This window comes from Primulina tabacum, chromosome 16 (assembly GCF_025594145.1).
Source record: "Primulina tabacum isolate GXHZ01 chromosome 16, ASM2559414v2, whole genome shotgun sequence".
Classification (NCBI taxonomy): Eukaryota; Viridiplantae; Streptophyta; class Magnoliopsida; order Lamiales; family Gesneriaceae; genus Primulina; species Primulina tabacum.
In genome coordinates this window covers 37212094-37236813 of record NC_134565.1, presented here as the reverse complement: position 1 = coordinate 37236813, position 24720 = coordinate 37212094, and the positions used below count along the sequence as shown (strand labels likewise).

Genomic DNA, 24720 nt, shown 5'->3' with positions numbered 1-24720 from the left:
CAAGTGGTTGATTTGATTATATACATGGTGGTTTAATGTAAAACCCGAAATATCCACTGATATAAAGGTATTCTAAATAAGTTTACTTAGTTGAAATAGACTGATTATTTTTTAATAATAAATTGTTTGATATCAGTATAGTATTACATTGCATTTGCCCCGTTAAAAGTAAATCATACCTACGAAATGCTTCCACAATCACTTTAGTATTCCTAAGCGCCAAAAGTCCTTTGTTCGGCTTTCCCGTCATCATTCTTGGGGTATTATTATTAACGTGTCACATTTCTATTTCCCCAAGTTTCCTGTCCAAGGCTCCAGAAACAAAAACAAATACGCCTAGCTGTTTTTAAACCATCACAATGCATACGTAACACATGAGGCCTAACCGAGATTTGTATCAAAACTGTCCGTCAGCTATTACGGGGTCATCGATCTCAGATTTCTCCAGGTGTTTGCTCCAAGTTGGCATGTTTACTCTAGCGCATTGCATTTCTCGAAAGAAACAACCATATTGACACTGGTCACTTGCTAGCAGCACAAACTTCATTCGTATTCAAACCAAATCAACTTGATGATTCCTTGAATGCCCTAAAATGTTGTCCTCAAGCTGTCGCAACCATTTTAGAAGATAAATGACTTTCTTGAGCTTTGGGACACCATGCCTTCACTGGAGACCCCAGTCTCAGTATGGTGTGATATAACATTAAGCTTCACGTGTACTTTCTGCAGAGATTCCTCGTCCATGCTCTCTGTTCCTTTCACTTTAATCTTGACAGGTTTCCCAAGTTTTGATTTGTCTTTCATTCTAGAAATCTCGAGTGCTCTAGCACAAACAGGAAAGCCTTGGTCGTCCCATGACTCCAAAATCACACCAGATCCGATGCAGGTTGAACCTTGGTAAAAGGCGGTGAATTGCCCAGCAGCCAGACCTTGATCATCTTCAGATAATTTGACTATTGCAATTTCATGGCCATTTTTATCAATTTCTATTGCCAGATCACAATTGTAAAAACCAGGACCATGTCGGACCTGAAATGGTTCAAAAGTCACTGGCTGCGATGATATCTCATCAATTAAAAAATATAGTCCCAATCTTGTCACAAAAAGCTCATGTATCGAAAACAGCCACTCTAAAAGAATAAATTGTCATGAACTAGTGCGCGGCCACCACTCCGCACATGTAACGGAATAGACACAATAGTCAACTCCAAGCTAAGAAAATCATGAGGCCAGTGGCAACTAGTTGGCCAACAAAAGGAATTAAGAAAATCACATTACGGGATTTGATAATAGTTCACTTAATTATTTTAATACTAAACTAAATTACCTTTAGCTTTCATAAAACTGGCCTACTTACTCGATCACATCAAAATATTGAACGCAAAATTTAAAAAATAAAATCTTATTTTATTTCAATAATGATCGAAATAATCAAATAATAGTTTTTTATTATATAATCCGACAAGGTCCTTATCAGTTAATAGTTTTCTGAAAACAATAATTAATTAAATGATTCTAACATCATGGGATTATGAGAAAAATCAATGGAATTGATATTTTGGATTATATTTTATAACTCCACACGATCTCTGTTAATCCTTAAAAAGTAGTCATGTTCATAAAACATTGACACACCACACTAGTGACTGATCTTTGATGTTCTATGAAGGGGACTGAGAACATAATGCAGATAAAATGTCCAAAAAACTGACAGAACATCGTACCTTGCATCTGAGTTGAGGGATCTGCCTTGAAGGAGAACCATTAAACCATCTTAAGGATCCTACACGAAATATGCGCCTTCTTTTGTCAACTGAAAAGTAGTTTCTCGACACAAATACCACATTATTTTTTACGTCTTTCTCCACAACATACCTATATAATAACCAAGCCAATTTTCAGACCTACTAACTTTACGTGAAAGGAATATGTTGTACTGGTGTTACAATGTAAGCACAATACAGCACTAATCTAGGATATGAAAGTAGTAAAACATCACAGAAAAGTTATACCAAGGTCCACCAGGAAGTCGTAATCCTTGACGTTGGCCAATTGTGTAGAACCAAAAGCCTCGGTGTTTCCCAAGGAAATCTCCTGTTTCAGCTTCCAATATCACACCTTCTTCTTCCCCTATATGTCTAGCAACAAATTCACTAAACTTTATCTGTAACCAAAACACAGATGGATATTTAGATGCCAGAAATCAAATACCGTCAAAAGAGTCAGAACAGCAAGTCTGATATATAGAAATATAGCAAGAAGTTTTGTCAGAGTTTGATGAGTTAAATGGTTAAGGCTCAGAAAATTTAAATCCCCATCGGTTCTGAAGCTATTTTACATATCATCATTCATTGCCATGTTGGGTGGTGGCAAAACGAACCTTTCCAAGAAAGCATATCCCCTGTGAATCCTTTCTATCTTGATTTGGTAATTCAAACATTTTGGCGAGTCTGCGGACTTCTTCCTGAAAAATTGACGTTGAAATGAATTTAAGACCTGAATATACATCTATACTAAAGCAATTGAAGGAATCATAAGAAATCTGATCCATAGACGCTAATATCCCTTATATCATATTTTCCAACAAACATGGAGAAGGATAGACAGTTGCTGGCAAAAAAAAATGCACCAGCTTGCTCTTGCATTAAATTATTCATAAAAATCCCCAGCTGACCTTTGAAATACACCCAAGAGGGAAAATGAGTCCTTTAAGCTGGGACTGAGAAAGGTGAGAAAGAAAATAAGTTTGATCCTTGACCTGAAACACCGTAATCGGGTGGCTTCATGGTCATTCAAACAGCAATGAGAATATGAAAATAATATTCAAAATGTCAGAAACATAAGAAAGAAAAAATGATGCTGCTTATGTACCATATCTTTTGACAGTTCCAAAGTAGAAGGCTCGTCTTTACTACCACTATCTGGATGGACAACCTTTGCATAGTGTCCAGAGGCAACAAAGTCAAATTTCCTGCCACCAACGGCATCCACAAATGCACCTATCACCAAAAAACAGACAGCATATATATGACTTACACAATACGGCCAAAGAGAATATCTGCTGAGGATTTAAATTACTGACCAAATTTGATTCTTGTATTGCAAAGGACATCTGGATTTGGAGTTCGACCATGTCGATACTCCTCGATGATATATGATACCTACAACATCAAACCAGAAATAAAAAAATTCCTTTGCCTGGAGATCAATTTGCCTTAGATATCCATAACTTAAGTTTATATTTTTCCTGTTGTCTGGGAGATAGAAACATTTGAAGATGAGAGGTGGCAAGTGTATAAACGACTCGACCAAAATTTGAATTTATGATGCGTAGATAAAACACTGCAAGTGTCGCACTAAAATTATCCTATGATTTAACATAGATTAGGCTAGATGTTGAGTGGACCATAGCACATAACTTGCGACCGAAAGAGAGTGCCATGGAATGGAAATGATGAGCCTGAGGAAAGGAAACCAAGTCCAAGCTGTAAGAATGAAGGTGCATGACAGCAACAAGTGCGCAGCTGCGTGATGTCCTTGCGCAACCGCGCGCCTGAGCTCCCAAGATGAAGCAAAACACAGTGCGCAGCCGCACGGTTTCCTTGCGCAGCCGTGCGCACACGATGAAGCAGCGTAGCACAGGAAGAGGCGCGCAGGTGACGCGCAGCTGCGCGGCACAAAGAAGATGCATGCACAGAACAGAAAGATGCGTGCAGCTGTGCGTTCTCCGTGTGCACCCGTGCGCGACGCAGACCTGCAGAACCAGAATTCTCGAATTTTGCAAGCTTTTCACGGATATAAAAAGACAAAGCCCTAGCCTCACAGGAAAGAGAGGAAAGCCGCAGAACACGCCAAAATATAGAGAGCGATGAAGAACGAAAAGCGAGGAACGAAGATGAAGAGCTCATCTTCCAAGGACGGAGTCGCAAATTCGGATTCGATCTTTCTCCTTCTTTTCCTCTTAGTTTTCTGTTTAATTAGTTGACGTTGAGAAACATGATTTATTATTGTTGTTATTGTGTCATTGACAAATTTTATTATCTAAGGGACGACGTAACTTGGTCAAGACTATCTTTTGAATCGTTGATTTATATATTCAATTTACTTCTTGGTTTATTTGTGTTTTCTTGAATTAATTGTGTCCAATTACTTGATCACTAATTGAATTCTGATATTTATTTGAAGTCTATCACTCGAGAGAGGGGATTTTGAATAGGACCATAGGAAAATACATCGTTGGTGTTTATAGAGTTCGAGAGGTTTATAAATCCATTGAAAGAATTATGGTGCAGTTTAAATTATTTGATATTTGATTCTTAATTCGGATATTGGAATTAATATTAGATTAATTGATAATTCTTGATTAGTAAACGGGTTGAATTTATGATCATAGATGTCAATATTAATCAAATAGAGTAGAGACCAAGTGAAATCGCACCTCTAGATTCTTTCTCTCGTTGATTTTTCAGTGTTTGATGCACTTGACTTTATGTTATTCGTTAGTTAATAATCAAATCATATCCTAATTGAATTCTCTAAATAAAGTATGACTATTATGATTACGGTACTAAATATAATTTTAAATATTCACTCTCAGTGGGAACGATATACATACTCAATCAAGTACTAAAACTTGACACAATATACTTGCAGGTAAGCAAAACATGGAAACGAGTTTTTGACGCCACTGCTGTGAAGTGTTTTATTATCATGCATAGCCGAAAATATGCCCGAAAGTACTAAAGGATACTGTGCTACATGATTCATGCATAGCCTTAACTTGGTTATTATCATTGGCAGTTAACGAGAAAACCAGGGTAGCACGTGAGTTGCATGAATACATTCATGCTATGAGATAGCTGGTTTTATTATCATGCATACCCGAAAATAAGCCCGAAAGTACTAAAGGATATTGTGCTAGATGATTCATGCATACCCCTAACTTGGTTATTATCATTGGCAGCTGAGGAGAAAACCAGGGCAGCACATTTGTTTCGTGAATACATTCATGCTATGGGATGGAACATTGATGATATAAAAAGAATTGAACTCATAGCGATGGAAATAATGAAGGAGATAGCCGTGGTATGGCAGGAGGAATGAAGGAGATAGTCGTGGTATGGCAGGGAGGTTACACCATGACACGACATGATCCACCTTCAATATAAGGGGATAGTCAGGCTAACTACTTTGAAAAAAGCGCAATGTGTGAGGCAACCCATTAATTTTATTTTATTTTTTCCTTTAATTTTTGTTAGATTTTCAATTTTATAAAAAAATTACTTTATTTAGTCAATTACATGTTTTCAAGCCAATAAACTACGATAATATCACTTTCTGTAAGAGCGGCAGATGAAAGTTCGGAGTTGAACAAAACCCCATGGAAGAAGATGATGAGAGCAATGAATTATGCTTTTTCAATACATCGAGGGTCATGCATGTTTTAAGTATGGGGAGTAGCTTAAAAATTGTGGAATTTTAATGTCTCAATTTGTGAAAAAAAAATTGGTCGGACAACGATGAGAATAATTGCGAAAATTAGGTTTTAAATCAATTTATTGAGTCTTCGTGCATTGTTACAATTGTTTAAGAATTCATATCAATTTATGCACTATTGTTAGGATCATTGATACTCTCGATAAGGAGAGAACATATATTGCATGTGTGGTGATACTAAATGGATGACCTAATTTTGAGACTTTTTGTGTGATCTCTGCTTGATATTGAGATGTGTGTTACAAGCACAGACGTGATCTAGGCAGTCATTAAATTTGTTTGGGCCTGTTTTATTGCTTATATGCTATAACTTGACACTCGTTGAGCCTAGATGAAAAAAATACATGAGATGTGTATTCCATAATGCATTCTAAACAAGCCATTCAAATTTTTTTTTTTGTGCACTTGGTCCATCTGTAGCAGAACTTTGTTTGGCACTCTTCAAGGCAAAATACGGATATTGTGTGACTTACGGATGATTTAGGCGATCTTTGGATCCGTTTGAACTTTTCGAACCAACCAATTGCATCATAATTACCCCTATACAGTAAATCCTACCGAAAGCTTGAGAGAAATAAGTCTCTTTGTGCTTTGAAGACGAAAAAAAATCCTAGATGTTGACATGAAATGAAATTTTTGGGAGGTCAAGGAAATATTGAAAGTATTGAAGGGGGATAAAAAAAATTAGGGAGAAAAAAGTGTATGATTTAAGATTTGATGAAGTGAAAAAATTCTTGGAGTCAAAGATAATAATAATTCAATAAAAAGATAGGATCGAAAGTTGAAGAAGTGAACTGAACAAAAATTTGTTCGTTTTCTCTCAATTTTTTTTAACGTCCATCCTTTATTGTGGACATGAGTCGTAGCCAATGTTCTAAATTGCGGCCGCTAGGCGGAGGCCAGCCGCACCGATAAGGCGCTAGGCGGCCAGTCCAGGCGCTAGGCGGGCCTGGGCGCACCTAGGCGAAGGCTGGGCGCCTAGGTGAGCCTGATTTTTTAAAAAAAAAATCGGGCTTCTAAAATTTAATGATCCGCTAAGAAGGCCATTTAAAAAAATAAAATTTTGGCCCACTAAGTCTGCTGCTTTTCTTTCTGGGCTGCTGCGTTTCTTTTTTTCTCCTTATTTTCCAGAGGCTCCTCGACTACTCGTTCCATAAACAGAGAAACTCTTCGTTCCATGAATCCATCTCGTTCCAGAGGCTCAAGTTATTCTTTCTTCTCACTTTCTTGCATATATATTTTCTCTGATTACTGTTCCAACACTGCATCAAGGTGTTTGTTCTATAACAGACAAATGAGTTGCTTCTTTAACCAGTGGGTGTAAATTAAGTCATAGGCGGCATCACAACCAGGCACGTGATTTGTTAGTTATTGGTGAGTTCTAGGGGTGGGTTTAACCACTGGCTAAATTCGTCTATAATGAGATAGTGTCGGTCGTATTATGTTCATAGAACAATTTTGTCTGCAGTTCAAAGGTCTATACCATGTTCTCACTTATCAGGGACAGCTCAACGTGAGCTAAAAGCTGAATCCATAATTCTACAAGAGGAGTAAACTTACAGCTTTCATCACATGATCTATTAGTTAAATATATTCAGCTATTCATTTCTTCCAAAAACACGAACTCATGAAAGGTATTCTCATGATAGTTTAACACTTGACACTCCCCTTCCTGCATGAGCCAAAGATGGATAATATATGTTTCTAACTTGTGTCCAAAGTACATGCGCACATAGGCTAAGTATTTCACAATAATGGCGCCTATAAATAAGCACAGGAGACCAACTTTACATGACTTTTCAACCTTGATATTATATCAGTAATCACTTTACACTTTCTTATTAATATGTTGTTATAGACACTTGCAGGTTTAAGTGTCTCGTATTCAGCAACGTTTGGAGGGTAACAATGGCAAGCAATCCATCGACTGCATACGTTACTCAGCCTGAATTTGAGATTCTTAAGAGAAAGTCAAATGACATCGGATGAGAGTTTGGTATGTTGATTGATCCTAAAAACCTTGACAAAGTTAAATGTAAGTTGTGTTGGAAAATGATGTCTGGTGGAGTGTATAGAATTAAGGAGCACATAGGAAATATACCTGGAAATGTATCTGGTTGTCGAAATGCATCAAAAGAAGATCGTAATAAGTGCAAACAGGCTATTTTAGAAGGTGAGGAACAAAAAGAAAAACAAAATACTGGAGAAATATACCTGGAAATGTATCTGGTTGTCGAAATGCATCAAAAGAAGATCGTAATAAGTGCAAACAGGCTATTTTAGAAGGTGAGGAACAAAAAGAAAAACAAAATACTGGAAGAAAAAAGTTGTAGAGCAGAGGTGAATATTTTTCTAGACGAAGAAGAAGATGCTGAAATTGAACGGATAGATGGAATTAAAAAACCTCATCTACTTGGCCCCATGGATAGATATGCATCAATGATTGCTCCAGAAAATGTAAGTTCAAGTGGGAGTAAAGTGTTTCGCCAAAAAAATATAAATGAGGCTCTTTTCAAAGAGAGAACTCAACAAGTTCAACAATATATTGAGAGATGGGCTTATGAAAATGGAATCTCATTCAATGCTCTGACTTCAAGCAACTAATGGAGGCAGTAGGTCAATTTGGGCCAGGGTTCAAGCCTCCAACTCAATATCAACTTAGAGAGCCACTTTTGAAAGCAGAAGTTGAAAGAACAAAGCAACTGTTGAAGAAGTACGAAGAAGAATGGGCAAAAAATGGGTGCTCGATTATGACAGATGCATGGAGTGATAGAAAAAGAAGAAGCATATTAAATTTGTTGTTAATTGCAAGGAGGGTACTGTATTTTTAGAGTCTAAAGAGTCTTCAGACGAGGCACATACAGCTGGACTTATTTTTGAGTATGTTGACAAGTGTGTTGAACAAGTAGGAGCTCAGAATGTTGTTCAGATTGTAACAAACAATGCCACCAACAATATACATTTGATCCATGTACATGGTGGAGGACCTACGGTGCTCACACACTCAACTTGCTAAGAGTGGCCTTGAGGATTCTTTCATTAACTACAAGTTCATCTAGGTGTGAAAGAAATTGGAGTGCATTTGAAGGAGTAAGTTTAAACTTTACTAAAATAATTTATTAATAATTTTTAAAGTGTATGTTGATTTTTTTTTATCGGAAACTATCATTTTATTATAATAATAATTTTTCAGTTTACAAAGCCAGTGGATGAGCGATCCACAATTTATTAATAATTTTTAAAGTGTATGTTCATTTTTTTTTTTGATCGAAAACTATCATTTTATTATAATAATAATTTTTCAGTTTACAAAGCCAGTGGATAAGCGATCTGCGATTCACACACTCACGTGAATTGTTGAGCAATTGTGGGATGGATCGGATTTGAAAAACTTGAAACGTGATCTCGGGAGACCTGTGATAATTCCTCTGTCCATGACTTGAGTCACCTATTTTTATTCCGTCCTTTTGTGTCTAGGTTATCTTTTCTTCTATTTTCTTCTTTATTTTGCTTGAGACTAGCAAACTTTAAGTTTGGGGGATTTGATAAGTGTGATTTTTGCACTTAAATTATCATATGATTTAATATGGATTAGGCTAGTTGTTGAGTGAATTTATGCATTTTGGTAATAGTTATGTCGTTTGCAGGAATCATTAACTGACCGAAAAACAGTGGCATGGGATGGAAACAATGAGCCAAGGAAAGAAAACCAAGTCCAAACTGTAAAAATGAAGGTGCATGACAGCAACAAGCGTGCAGCAGCGCGATATCCTTGCGCAACCGTGTGCCTGAGCTCCCAAGACGACGTAAAACACAATGCGCAGCTGATCAGTTTCCTCGCGCACCCGTGTGCACACGATGAAGCAGCCAGCACAGGAAGAGGCACACACCAGCGCACCATTGACGCGCACCTGCGCGGCTCGAAGAAGATGCATGCACATAATAGAAAGATGAGTGCAACTGCGCGTTCTCCATTCACACCCACGCGACGGAGACCAGCAAAACCAAAATTCTCGAACTTTGCGAGCTTTTCACGGATATAAAAAATGAATCCCTAGCGTCACACAAGAAAGAGAGGAGAACGACCGCACCAAATACAGAGAGCGAGAAATGTGAGGAACGAAGACGAATAAGGCATCTTCCAAGGACGGAGTCGCAAATATGGATTTGATCTTTAACCTTCTTTTCCTCTTAGTTTTATATTTGAGTAGTTGATATTGAGAAATATGATCTATTATCGTTGTTATTGCGTCATAAACTAATTTAATTATCTAGGAGACGTCGTAGCTTGGTCGAGACTATATTTTTGAATCGTTGATTTATATATTTAATTCACTTTTTGGTTTGTGTTTTCTTGAGTTAACTGCGTTCAATTACTTGATCACTAATTGAATTGTGATATTTATTCGAAGTATATCACTCGTGAGAGAAGATTTTGAATAAGACCATAGGAAAATACATCGTTGGTGTTTATAAAGTCGGGAGGCCTATAACTCCATTGAAAGAATTATTGTGCAGTTTAAATTATTTGATTCGTAATAGGGATATTGAAATTGATATAAGATGATTAATTTCTACTTTATCACTTGGGAAAAGATGTAGGAAGAATTGAAAATTCTTGTTTAATAAACGGGTTGAATTTATGATTATAGATGTCAATAATAATTAACTAGAGTGGAAACTAAGTGAAATCGCACCTCTAGATTCTTTCTCTCGTGGATTTCTCAGCGTTTGGTGTGCTCGACTTTATTTTATTTGTTAGCTAACAATTAAATCATATCCTTACTGAATTCTCAAAATAAAGTGTGGTTATTCTAATTACGGTACTTAATATAATTTTAAATATCACTTTCTGAGGGAACGATATTCGTACTAAATCCAGTACTAAAACTTGACACCGTACACTTGCGGGTAAGCAAAACATGGCAACAATGATCAATCCTAGTTTCATCGGCGTATACCGCATCTGGTACAGTAACAATCACTTTGAAGAGAAATGACTAGATAAATGACATATTTCATTTATATGGATTGCAAGTTAAGGTCTTATTACATCCATGGATAAAGGCAGCCACAAGAACTAGTTTGGAAGCACAACTAAGCATAAAAATTTAGAATTGGAAACCTATGAGGCTGTTGTTTCAAACACGGACACGTACCAGACCACCTGGTAAAGTCAGACATCTCACCAGTTAAAGGAGAAGACAAGAAAACCAATTTGATGAGCGGCAGGTAGAATAATGAGAAGTGCAAAGTGTAAAATATTGCATTTGTTCTGTAACAAATTCTCTAATTTTATTTTTTCCCTTCCAGCTTCCTTCAACCAGCACCAAGCTGAACACAAGGATCAGCTGTGTTTTGGGTATGCCTCAGTTCGATGGTTAAAAAGACTTTAAAAGTGGATGGCAAGGCCAAAAATGTAATCAAAATCAAGATTGAAGTGTTTAGAATCTCAGGAAATTTTTATCATGACAATCAGTTGAGCTGGTGAAAGCGAGCAAATATTTACCACATGACTCCAGTATTCATCTGTTAAATGCACAATTTCCAGAGGAACATCAACCTGCAATAAACTAAATGATTAAAATTGGTGTCATTCTAAATTAAAAACTGAGTTGAAACAATCGACCTCGAACTATATCAATAGTAGCACAAACACTGATGGGATTTGTTGACATTGATTGATAACCGACTAAAGGATTACCAAATGTGACTTTTTGGACCCCAATGGGATACTTTCAATTTCAACACCACGGTTCACATTTAGCATAATGAACTTATTAGATAACCATTGAAAGTTATTCCATCATTTCCTATTAATATAATTATACATTTTCTAGGTCAAGTAGCATATTGAATTGTTCATGTTGTTGATATAATACATCCCACTACAAACAAGAAATGGTCAAATTTCATAAATTGTAGCCACAAGCAGAGTATTCAAAGATGAACAAATTTATTTTCCAGTAGCATGCGAAGGACAACTTCATTTCGTTGGAAACTTGGGAAAAATCTGAAGATGCACAAATTCACAAATGGAAAAGGTATAACCTGATGACAAACGGATTTTGCATACTTTAAATCTTCTTCCCATGGGCATTCAGACCAAAAGTTCTCAAAGTCTTCCTACAATAACGTAGTGATCACAAGATAACTAGAGTTTACAGTGTTGAATAACGAGCCCAAAAGAAAATTACGATTCCATGCTTTTCTCTGCATTAAAAGTTCTGATGTAAAATTTAGACAGTTTCTTCCTCTCAGAAAAACCCTGTTCGTCCTTCAGATGTTTGAGACCATCAAGAGATTCAATCATTCTTGACCGACCAACAATACACAGGCATATCATTTACATATGGTAAAATAATGAATTTGTTTACTTTAACAGATATAACTCAACTGAGCAGCAGTAACACTAAAACTCATAACGGGTTTCAGTCAAGCTTCTGTATAAGAGAACTGCTTACTATCAGCAGGTTTTATACACACTCTCTCTCTTTTTTGCAATTGGGTCTATACTTGGACACTTGTATACATGGAAAACTTATTATGGTTTCATTTGGATTGAATGATTAAAATTTGAGAAAGTACCTATATTTTGAAATCCACGGCAGTGACTCTGAGTATTTGAAATCAATTCTCGTCCAAAACAAACCAATAGATTTGTTATTATAGAACCAGATGCAACCTATACCTATTTTCACGAACAACCAAGGGATAGATAATTGGATCACCCCTCTTTAATATTACAATACCTTAACAATATAGTTACAATGCCTCACACCATATCAATTACCACAATATTGAACTAGCTGAACCACCAAGACACAAGACCACCTTAAATAAAGCACAAAAAAGAGAGAGGGAGAACACCTGGAACCAAATTTTAAGATAGAAAGCCGTGCAGGAATGACCGGCGGCGTGGAGAAGGCGGAGGGCGACGCTACTGTCGACGCCCCCACTGAGAAGTAAGGCCACATTGAGCGGTTTCTTGTCGGGTAAGGAACACGACAGGTATCCGGGGTCAATCGTCGTAGGATTCCAGGCACAGGGAGCAATTAGTGATGAAGACAAAGATTCTGAGCTGGAGAGTAAAGAAGAGAGCGGCCTAAGTGTCGCGTAGAGAGGTGGAGATTTCTGAGCAGTGAGAGAAACAATTAGCCGGATAAATGCAGCGGTGGACGTAGATATACGGCGGCGGTATGGCTTAGGTGGAAGGGAGTAGAGAGCGAAGGGGAGTGTACTTCTCAAGAGCATGTTTGATGTTCCATTCAAGGTTTAGGTCCAGGCTCAATTACGAACCGTGAATAAAGTTGCATAGCACTCACATGAGACAAAAAATGTGGCATTTACTTCAACAAACAAGTATAAAATTGTTGGATAATTACGTCGAAATATGACGATCATAATAATAATAATATAATATCAAAAATTACGGATAAAATAGTCAATAAAAATACAAAAATTTATGTGATTCATCAAATATAGGCTACGTCCACAGATCTACAACAAATCTTTATTGTACGAAGAAAATATTACAATTGTATACAAAACACTTTATATTTTACAATCTTAACCCAAAGTATAATCGAGAATATATATTTATCTAACTCATAAGAAAATCTCACACTCAAGAATATAACTCTTTTTTTCTTTGATCTCTCTTTTACAATGCTGAAAAGCTTGTTGGGATGATCTAAATGAAGTGGTAAGCTACATATTTATGGGTCAAATCATATGGTGAAATCATACAAGATTTTCCATCAAATACGGCAGCTTTAGTCAAGAATGATTTGCTGCATGTTTTGTTTAAAATTTTCTTCATCAACCATGTCATCCGCCTAACATTTCTCTCAGTTGAAGACTTGATTTCAATAATGTCTTCACAACATCAATGCAGCAACTCGAATCTCTTCTCTTATACTTGCAGTCCGGCTGAAGTTGAACACAACTTCATTTTGTTAATTGTTACTCACTTCGTGAGCATATCAGCGAGATTTTACTTCCAAGAATCTTCTCAAGCATTAAGATTCTATCTTCCAAAACTGATCTGATGAAATGGTATCAAATCTGTATATGTTTTGTTCTAGCATGATAAACATGATTTTTTTAAAATGATCTTATTATCACGATAAAATGTGTTCCTCTCAAGCTTCTTACCAATTTCTCTAGAAAGGATTTCAACCATATCATCTTCTTGCTAGCTTCTGTAACTGCAACATACTCAGCTTCAGTAGTCGAAAGCGTAACTATCTTTGCAACTTAGATACCCAGATTATTGTCGTACCACCTAATATGAACACATACCCAGTGGTACTTTTCCTACCTTCCAGTCACCACCCATGTCGGGATGGACAAAACCTTATAAGCCCAAATTTGACCTTTTGAAGCATAAAGATAAAATAGTAGTACCTTTCAAGTACCCCAGATTCGATTTAACTACTTCTCTGTGCTGTTTTCCTAGATTGCTCATAAATCTGCTCACAACTCCCACTGCATGTGCTATATCTAGTCTAGTGCACACCATTGCATACACGAGGCTTCTGACAGCAGAAGCATAAGGGACTTTGTTCATATAAGCTTGCTCCTGCTCTATCGATGGCGATTGTGCTTTGGTTAGTTTAAAATGACTAGCCAAAGAAGTACTCACATGTTTAGCTTCATCCATGTTAAATCTTCTAACGACCTTTTTCACGTACTCTTCTTGAGATAACTTCAATATTTCATTCACCTTTTTCATCACACCATAATAAGTTTTTATGTATGAATTGTAGGGAAAAACAAGTGAGATTTTTGTGTATTTTCGTTTTGTATATCACATGGAATTTCAAACATGAGTTTGATCAAAAAATTTGTTGTTTACATTCATGTAGAGGGCTGCCATGATTAGGACACAATCAAGCATTGTTTTACATGGGTATAGGGTCCTAGAACACCACCAAATCATTGCACAAACACGAAACACGCAAGTAAGAACCAACTTTCTGTCAAGGGGTTTTGTAGGGCTCGGTTTAAGGGAGTTAGCGGCTGGGCTTGGGTTTGATTGGACCAGGGCTTGGCTAGGGGTGTGTATGAGTCAGGGGTGGAGTCCTAGCCACTCTAGGACTCGGACACCAGGGTTGGGAAGGAGTCCTAGCCAACCCGAGAGGACAGCGCCTTTGTGCGCGAGTGCGCAGCAGCACGCAGGGGAGGGGCTCGACCTGGGGGATTTTGGGCTGGGTTAGGTCAAGTCACTAGAGTCCTAGTAGAGTGCACACGGGTTTGGTTCAGGGGCTGGTCCAGTGGCTAGGTCCTAGGGGCGAGTTCGAAGAGTCCTAAGCTAGGAGGTGTCTCGGCCACTGCATGCATCAGCTGGTGTGGTTTGGTTTTGGGGCTAGGGTCAGTTTCCTTGGGTGCTTAGGGTCCAGTATGGGTCAGGGGGAGGCTGGCTCGAGTTTGGCTCATGGTGGTTCGAGCTGGGCTCGAGAAAAAATTAAAGATGGCTCGTGGGTTCCAAGTGTGGCTCGACTAGGGTGTTCTAGTAGTTAAATAATTCGAAACACGGCTCACGGGGGGTCGAGTCGTGGTTCACAAGGGCTAAAATAATATAAAAAGTCTAAGTTTTGAATTTAGAAATTTTATATTAAATTTTGAAATTTTTCGGGATTAAAATGTCTTCAAAACGACTAATTTCGAATTAATTAAAAAGCCTAGTATTTAAGCTAAATAAAATTATGAGAATTTTAATTTAGGCTTAGATAATTATTGGGGACACGTTAGAGTCAATGAAATTAAGAAAAATTAAAAAACGTGAAATTTTACGTCCAGGGGTGAAACGATAATTTTATACCCGAAAATTAGTAAACGTCGTGGCAGCTGCTTTATTGCTGTTTTATATGTTAATTTGATTATTTAAATGTTCATGGATTGTATATGTTAAATTGTTTATTGATTTCATGATTTAATGTGAACATTAAAAGACATGTTGCATGCATTGTTTAAAAGAAAAACGTTATATGCATGCATGTTTAAATTTTATAAAGTGATGAGAATATGAAACGTTGAAGGAAGTGAAGTAATTGTGACTAATACGAGGATATATTGGAGATATCATGAGGGTGACGGTCCCAGTGGGAGCCCGACGATCGTATCTCCGTGGATACGAATATGTAGACGATGATATGTTAATACGTAAGGTCAGGGTTGTGGGGCCCTTAGCTCCTAATCGTTATTACAATGCACTTTCATTAGGGTTAACTAATTACAGCGGAAAACGGGTTTAAAATTTCTTTACAATGAGCCCAAAATATTTCTTCTATAATTTAAATACTAAAAATAGTATTTAGTCTCACATCATAAACATGCCCACACGTAATCAAAATCAATCATATACAAACAACTCATATCCTCGGGACATGCCCCGGTATATAAATACATATACATATATACTGGGAACAAATTATAAACCTCAACTCAAACTGTGACTCCCTCCAGAAGTACCCTCTCTGGTCTCCTGATATCCTGGAGTACCTGTCATTGACCACACACAAAGACAACAACAGCCCCCCCTTGGGGGTGAGCAAAGCTCCGTATGGAACAACCATCATATATACCACAAGTATCTAAACAATTATATATGGTATGTAATGCATGTATGTCGTGGAGGTATCAGGTCAAATGCCCATCCACTGAGCACATGTCAGAATCAAACGAATCGCTATCAAATCAATGCTCGAGCTGGCACACCGGCCTCAATAAGGGATACTCGTATGATAGCGTCGACGAAGCGCCATCAAGTCCCAAATCTCATATCAATCGTCGGGGCCACAAATGTATATGCTTTAAGGGTCATGTAATACCAAACATAGCATTATGTTCACAAACCCCAGAATCCAATCAAATCATATCAGGGTATCCAAGGATCATAGCTCAACGTGCATGTCATGTATCGATGTATGCATCAACCGATGTGTGTTAACAAAACATTTATTTTATACATCGATATCCAAATCTCAATGTCATGTATGCCACATAAACTCAACAAATAAGGCATATAGACACATTCTCAATCCAATCAGTCAAAATCAATCCAACATATATCATATAATACAGATACCTGTCGTATGTTACCCGGTCGCAACATACCTCAATTCTTCGTTTCCAGTTGATGTAGCCTGAAGATATCGGTATAATACTTTATCTACATCAATAACATACTCATTCCAATCAATAACATGATCCAAAATCAATAATATGAGTTTCAAATATCTTTTTAAACTTCAAAAATTCATATCAAATCATAATCATATCATAATTCAATTCCGACTTCGAATATGAGTTTATTGTCGGTTATTGTACCACATATAGGAATTTCAACTTCAAATACATGCTATTCCAACACTTTGATATTTAGAGCTGCTGGAACCAGAAGAAAATTACATCAGTCAGAAGCCCTCGACGCGAAGATCACAAATATATAATTTGTTTCGCGTTTAGACAGCGTTTCGAAGTCGATTTGGACGAAAGAAAATCGAAATCTCGAACTTTCCTCTCGAAAATACGGTGAAGAAATGAAGAAAGAATAAAACAGAAGTCTCGTTCTTATCACCACCGTTCTCGCGCTCGGGCGGTAGAATTCTCGCGCCCGAGCGCGAGACATTCTGTCCCCGAGTTTCAAATGCACCGCGCTCGGGCGGTCACAAATTACCGCTCGGGCGCGGCATGTTCTGTCCGAGAACATACCTTATTCCACACTGGCGCTCGGGCGGTCATTTTCTACCGCCCGGGCGCCACACGTTCTATACCAAATGTTGGTTTTGGTATTATGTTGGCGTCCGGCTTCTCCAGTCGAGCTCTTACAACGTCAATTATATTCATTATTCATTTTCTCAATTTCATTGTCATAATATACATCAAATGCATAATCACATATCAAATTCATGAATTATCGATAATCACATAAGATTTACGATAATACGATACATGGTCCTTACATTTCTCCCCCTCTTAAAAGATTCGTCCTCGAAATCTCAAACGTCTCTATATACATAACATTGACAAACATATATATGTCATCAGTTATAGTACATATCAAAACTAAAATCAGTAAACGGATCAGTATATATTGAATACAATGGAACATATGACATAGAATCAAACAAATGCGGATATGAATCTCGCATCTTGCTCTCCAATTCCCACGTCGACTCTTCCACACCATGTCGTGTCCATTGTACTCGAACCAACGGAATCGATTTATTTCGCAATATCCTCTCCTTTCGATCCATAATACGAACAAGTTGTTCAACATAGGAAAGAGAATGATCCAGTTCAACCTCATCAGGTGCAAGCACATGCGATGGATCTGGTTCATATTTCCTCAACATAGAAACATGAAACGCATCGTGAATAGCAAATAGAGCTGGTGGCAATGCCAATCGATACGCAAGATCACCAACTCGATCAAGAATCTTGTATGGACCAACATATCGAGGAGATAATTTCCCTCGCATGCCAAATCGAACAGTGCCTCTAAAGGGAGATATTTTCAAAAACACTCTGTCATCTTTCTGGAATTCCAAGGGTCGTCTTCGTTTGTTCGCATAACTCGTTTGACGATCCTGAGCAGCGCTCATCCGCTGCCGAATCAACTGAACCTTATCGTTCATTTCCTGCATCATTTCCGGTCCAGTCAATTGTCTCTCACCAATTTCATCCCAGAATAACGGTGATCTACATCGTCTCCCATATAGAGCTTCAAACGGTGCCATACTGATACTCGTCTGAAAGCTATTATTATAAGAAAATTCAACTAATGGTAAGGCATCTTGCCATCCCATTCCGAAATCCATCACTATCGCACGTAACATATCTTCCAACGTTTGAATCGTACGCTCGGTCTGGCCATCAGTTTGAGGATGATAGGCAGTACTCATAGCCAAACGCGTACCCATCGCTTCTTGGTAACTACCCCTGAATTTAGAAGCAAACCTGGGATCACGGTCAGATACAATTGAGACTGGCACATCATGCAGTCTCACAACATTCTCAATTTATAAACGGGCCATTTTCTTATAAGGATAAGTCCGTTCATACGGAATAAAATGTGAAGATTTTGAAAGCCGATCAATAATGACCCAAATAGCATCACAGCCCTTGGGCGAACGAGATAAATGAGTCACAAAATCCATAGCAATATGTTCCCAATTCCATTTCGGGATTTCAAGACTATGGAGTAATCCTCCAGGTTTCATTCTCTCTGCTTTCACTTGCTGGCAGACAAGACATTTAGAAATAAACTCGGCAATGTCCTTCTTCATACGTTTCCACCAGAATTGAGGTCTCAATGTCAAATACATCTTTCGACCTCCATGGTGAATACTGTATTTGCTACAATGTGCTTCTCGAAGAAGGGCATATTTCAAATCAGAATCATCAGGAACTACCAGCCGACCATTAAGTCGTAAAGAACCATCAGAAGAAATTTGAAATGCAGATTGATGTCCAGCAGATACAAGTTCTTTCGACTTTTGGATCTGAGCATCGCTTCGTTGGGCCTTTCGTATTTTCGATATCAAGTTCGGCTCAATTTGCAATGCTGAGACATTGACAGAATTCCAATTCGAGTGAAAACTCCAACCAGAAGTACATATATCCTCGTGTACTTTGGCGACACAAAGAGAAGAAAGAACAGAATCGTGAACTTTCCGACTGAGGGCATCCGCAGTGACATTCACCGATCTAGGGTGATATTGAATCTCACAATCAAAATCCATCAGGAGATCCATCCACCTGCGTTGCCTCATATTCAAATCAGATTGAGAAAAGAGATATTTCAGACTTTTATGGTCCGAATATATAACAAACTTTTCTCCATACAAGTAATGGCGCCAAATCTTCAAAGCAAACACAATGGCGGCCAATTCAAGATCATGAACATGATAACGTGTTTCATGAGATTTCAATTGACGAGATGCATAAGCAACCACTTTGCCATGTTGCATCAGAACACAGCCCAAACCTTTACCAGACGCATCTGTACACACTACAAATCCTCTGGTACCTGAGGGAATAGTAAGCACAGGTGCTGTGGTCAATCTCGTCTTCAATTCAAGAAAACTAGCTTCACATTCATCTTACCAAATGAATCGCTGATTCTTCTGTGTCAGTTGAATAATAGGTTTAGCTATTTTCGAAAATCCTTCAATAAAGCAACGATAATATCCAGCTAAACCCATGAAGCTACGGATCTCAGGAACATTCGTAGGTCTCGGCCAATTCAATACAGCTTCGACCTTCGCAGGATCAACAGATATGCCATGTCTCGAAATGACGTGGCCCAAAAATATCACTTTGTCCATCCAGAATTCACATTTGGACAATTTAGCATATAAATGTCCATTACGAAGAATTTCAGTCTCAGATGTTCAGCATGCTCCTTTTTCGATTTCGAATAAACAAGAATATCATCAATAAACACAATAATGAATCGGTCTAGATAATCTCGGAAGACACGATTCATTAAGTCCATAAAGATAGTAGGAGCATTCGTGAGACCAAAAGGCATAACCAAGAACTCATAGTGGTCATACCTGGTACAAAAAGTAGTTTTGGGCACATCTTCGTCTCGAACTCGTACTTGATGATACCCAGAACGAAGATCAATCTTCGAGTATACAGAACTACCCTGAAGCTGATCAAATAAGTCATCAATACGAGGAAGTGGGTACTTGTTTTTCACAGTAGCCCGATTCAGTTGCCTATAATCGATACACATTCGCATAGTACCATCTTTCTTCCGAATAAATAAGATCGGAGCTCCCCAAGGTGATACACTCAGTCGAATATATCCCTTATCGAGAAGATCATGTAATTGTTCTTTCAATTCTTTCAATTCCAGAGGTGCCATGCGATAAGGAGCTTTAGAAATAGGCGCAGTTCCCGGGACAAGATCAATACTAAACTCAACTTCTCGATGAGGAGGAAACTCAGGAATCTCATCGGGAAATACATCCGGGAATTCTTTCGCAACAGGAATCTCAGATAGAGAAGGCTCCTTCTTAGAGATATCAATAGTGTAGATAAGATAACCCTCATCTCGGCTAGTCAAAATTCGAGACATTTTCAAGGAAGATACCAATGGAATTTTGGCTTGGGAACCCTTGCCATAAAAATTCCTCTTGGGTCCATCAATCGGTCGAAATCGAACCACTCCATGACAACAATCAACAGTAGCTCGATTCGTCATCAAGATATCCATGCCAACAATACAATCAAAGTCGTGCATCGGGAGGACAATCAAATTCAAAAATACCATATTATCCTCATATATCAATACACAATTATGCACAACTTTCTCAGACAAAATAATATTCCCTGCTGGCGTGGCTATCGACGAAGTATCATACAACGGGGTACACTCAATATCGTGAGATGCAACAAATGCATGAGATATGAATGAATGAGATGCTCCTGTATCAAATAAAACACGTGCAGGATAATCGCAAAGCGTGCAAATATCTGCAATCACGCCACCAGGAGCTTCTCTCGCCTGATCCTCGGTCATGGCGTACACTCTCACTTGAGGAGGAACTTGGGCACTCTGACCACCCGGTTCTCGATATCGTGGGACACTCGACTGCTGAAAAGATGGAGCAGGAACAGCAGGTCTCATCATACTAGGGCCACCTCTAAATCCTGGCTGGGGTTGGGAAGAGGTCGTACCCCGGTTCGGACATACTCTAGAGAAATGGCCTTCCTGCCCACACTGGTAACAAGTAACAAATATACCGCGACACTGCTCGATAGTATGTTTACCCCCACAATGGCTACAGTAAGGAGCAATCACAGGACTCCCTCTCTGGGATCCACTAGAACTCGAAGAAAACGAAGAAGCAGAACCAGTCTTCTTGAACTTCTTACCTCTCGGCCGCAAAGTAGGCTGCTGAGCTGACACTGGAGGTAGAGGAGTATACTGTGGACCTCGCCTAAGTCCAGCCTCGGCTGCCTTGGCTCGTTCAACTGCCTCCGCGTAGCTGGTAGGCAATCCAAAAACAGCATAAGTATATATAGCAGGATGCAATCCATTCACAAACCTGTTATATTTTGCCTTCGCATTCCCAGCTACGTGAGGTGCATACTTCAACATAGTAGAAAATTTCGAAGCATATTCTGCAACAGTCATCGTTACCTGCTGCAGATTATTAAATTCATTCTCATGAGCAGTATAATAGGATGGAGGGGAATACTGCTCCAAAAACTGGGCCTTGAAGACATCCCATGTGACTTCAATCACGGCCTCTTTCAATCCAATCTCAGCGGCTTCCCACCAAGATTTTGCTCGGTCTTTCAACTGATAGAGAGCAAGTTTCAGTCTCCGAGCCTTGGAATATTCAACAATATTAAACAAATGCTCAATATCCTTCAACCATGCATCTGCTCTTTCAGCACTCTCAGTGCCAAAGAACCTCGGTGGTTTCAAATCCTGGAATCGAGCCATCACTACATCCATGGACAATCCTTCAAATTGCCCAACTTTCCTTTCAGTACTGCTACTCGCAGTTTCATTTGTGTGATCCATCTACAAATCAAAGGATGAATATCACAAATCAATATCAATTTGACATCATCATCATCTCATATCATCAATCTCATCAATAACTTACTCAAACTAAATCAAGTAGGAGCAAGTAATACAAATAGATCAAACACAAGCGCACAATTCATTTGTGCCTATTCACGTGTACACAAAACTCAATCGAGCATTCCAAACTATGCTCTGATACCACTATGTGTGGGGCCCTTAGCTCCTAATCGTTATTACAATGCACTTTGATTAGGGTTAACTAATTACAGCGGAAAACGAGTTTAAAATTTCTTTACAATGAGTCCAAAATATTTCTTCTATAATTTAAATACTAAAAATAGTATTTAGTCTCACATCATAAACATGCCCACACGTAATCAAAATCAATCATATACAAACAACTCATATCCTCGGGACATGCCCCGGTATATAAATACGTATACATATATACTGGGAACAAATTATAAACCTCAACTCAAACTGTGACTCCCTCCAGAAGTACCCTCTCTGGTCTCCTGATATCCTGGAGTACCTGTCATTGTCCACACACAAAGACAACAACAGCCCCCCCTTGGGGGTGAGCAAAGCTCCGTATGGAACAACCATCATATATACCACAAGTATCTAAACAATTATATATGGTATGTAATGCATGTATGTCGTGGAGGTATCAGGTCAAATGCCCATCCACTGAGCACATGTCAGAATCAAACGAATCTCTATCAAATCAATGCTCGAGCTGGCACACCGACCTCAATAAGGGATACTCGTATGATAGCGTCGACGAAGCGCCATCAAATCCCAAATCTCATATCAATCGTCGGGGCCACAAATGTATATGCTTTAAGGGTCATGTAATACCAAACATAGCATTATGTTCACAAACCCCAGAATCCAATCAAATCATATCAGGGTATCCAAGGATCATAGCTCAACGTGCATGTCATGTATCGATGTATGCATCAACCGATGTGTGTTAACAAAACATTTATTTTATACATCGATATCCAAATCTCAATATCATGTATGCGACATAAACTCAACAAATAAGGCATATAGACACATTCTCAATCCAATCAGTCAAAATCAATCCAACATATATCATATAATACAGATACCTGTCGTATGTTACCCGGTCGCAACATACCTCGATTCTTCGTTTTCAGTTGATGTAGCCTGAAGATATCGGTATAATACTTTATCTACATCAATAACATACTCATTCCAATCAATAACATGATCCAAAATCAATAATATGAGTTTCAAATATCTTTTTTAACTTCAAAAATTCATATCAAATCATAATCATATCATAATTCAATTCCGACTTCGAATATGAGTTTATTGTCGGTTATTGTACCACATATAGGAATTTCAACTTCAAATACATGCTATTCCAGCACTTTGATATTTAGAGCTGCTGGAACCAGAAGAAAATTACATCAGTCAGAAGCCCTCGACGCGAAGATCACAAATATATAATTTGTTTCGCGTTTAGACAGCGTTTCGAAGTCGATTTGGACGAAAGAAAATCGAAATCTCGAACTTTCCTCTCGAAACTACGGTGAAGAAATGAAGAAAGAATAAAACAGAAGTCTCGTTCTTATCACCTCCGTTCTCGCGCTCGGGCGGTAGAATTCTCGCGCCCGAGCGCGAGACATTCTGTCCCCGAGTTTCAAATGTACCGCGCTCGGACGGTAACAAATTACCGCTCGGGCGCGGCATGTTCTGTCCGAGAACATACCTTATTCCACACTGGCGCTCGGGCGGTCATTTTCTACCGCCCGAGCGCCACACGTTCTGTACCAAATGTTGGTTTTGGTATTATGTTGGCGTCCGGCTTCTCCAGTCGAGCTCTTACAACGTCAATTCATATTCATTATTCATTTTCTCAATTTCATTGTCATAATATACATCAAATGCATAATCACATATCAAATTCATGAATTATCGATAATCACATAAGATTTACGATAATACGATACACGGTCCTTACAAGGGCTCAGTTGGCCGGTGAGAGTGTTGCTGATATCCATGCCGCCTAGTGCTGTGGCTACATGTAGATGGATCCATCGCCCAACACGTTGACGTAGATGAACACGAAAGTCACAATTAACGATCTGAATTCAACAAAAAGGAAAAAAGGAATACGTATATGTTGATGATAATATGTATATGAATATGTTGAGGATGATATGAAAATGTTTATGAAAATGTTCTTGTTTTGAAGTTTATGCATGTCATGAAAATGTTATTTTTATGTAAAAGTATTTTTCACTGTTGCTTGTAGTTTTATACGTATTATTTGGTATCAAGAATATGATGTGTTGAGTCTTTAGACTCACTAGGTGTGATTGATGCATGTGAGTATGATAATAATGTTGAGGGAGGCTTGGATGCCTGATTTGACTGGACTGGAGGTGCACATGACCCGAGGACCAGTGCTTCTACTTTTCCGCAATTATGATTTTAGGTTTATGATTTACGTTGAATATTTTTAAGACTATTTATTTATGCTCTTTAAGAGATTTAGTGTGGGCTATACTTTTCAAATTTATTGCTTTTTAGGTTTGGTAAAACGTTGGACGATTTCATGTTTTGACGATTTCCTTTGACTTTTCAAATACTAGTTGGTTGTTTTATTTTAAAATGGTGTCAAGGTA

At 38.3% G+C, this 24720-nt stretch overlaps 1 protein-coding gene across 1 annotated transcript; it reads right to left on the bottom strand.

Annotated features, from left to right (window-relative positions):
• Positions 1–87: 87 nt before the first annotated feature.
• LOC142528726 (uncharacterized) lies at positions 88–12848 on the bottom strand. The gene is made up of 10 exons (XM_075633854.1): positions 12367–12848; positions 11548–11622; positions 11006–11059; positions 3083–3161; positions 2872–2999; positions 2675–2758; positions 2381–2464; positions 2013–2164; positions 1725–1875; positions 88–1029 (listed from the first exon to the last, which is right to left on the bottom strand). Exons 1-10 carry the CDS (start codon positions 12748–12750, stop codon positions 622–624), a joined length of 1599 nt encoding a protein of 532 aa, XP_075489969.1. The 5' UTR covers positions 12751–12848; the 3' UTR covers positions 88–621.
• Positions 12849–24720: the final 11872 nt, after the last annotated feature.

Bases quoted from the DNA above. Each gene is read 5' to 3' on its own strand.
- LOC142528726 (XM_075633854.1), bottom strand. From the start codon at position 12,750: ATGCTCTTGAGAAGTACACTCCCCTTCGCTCTCTACTCCCTTCCACCT. The intron at 11,623-12,366 runs GTGTTCTCCCTC...ACGTTATTGTAG, and splicing joins ATCTTAAAATTTGGTTCCAG to GAAGACTTTGAGAACTTTTG. The intron at 2,165-2,380 runs GTTCGTTTTGCC...TTTTGGTTACAG, and splicing joins GGATATGCTTTCTTGGAAAG to ATAAAGTTTAGTGAATTTGT.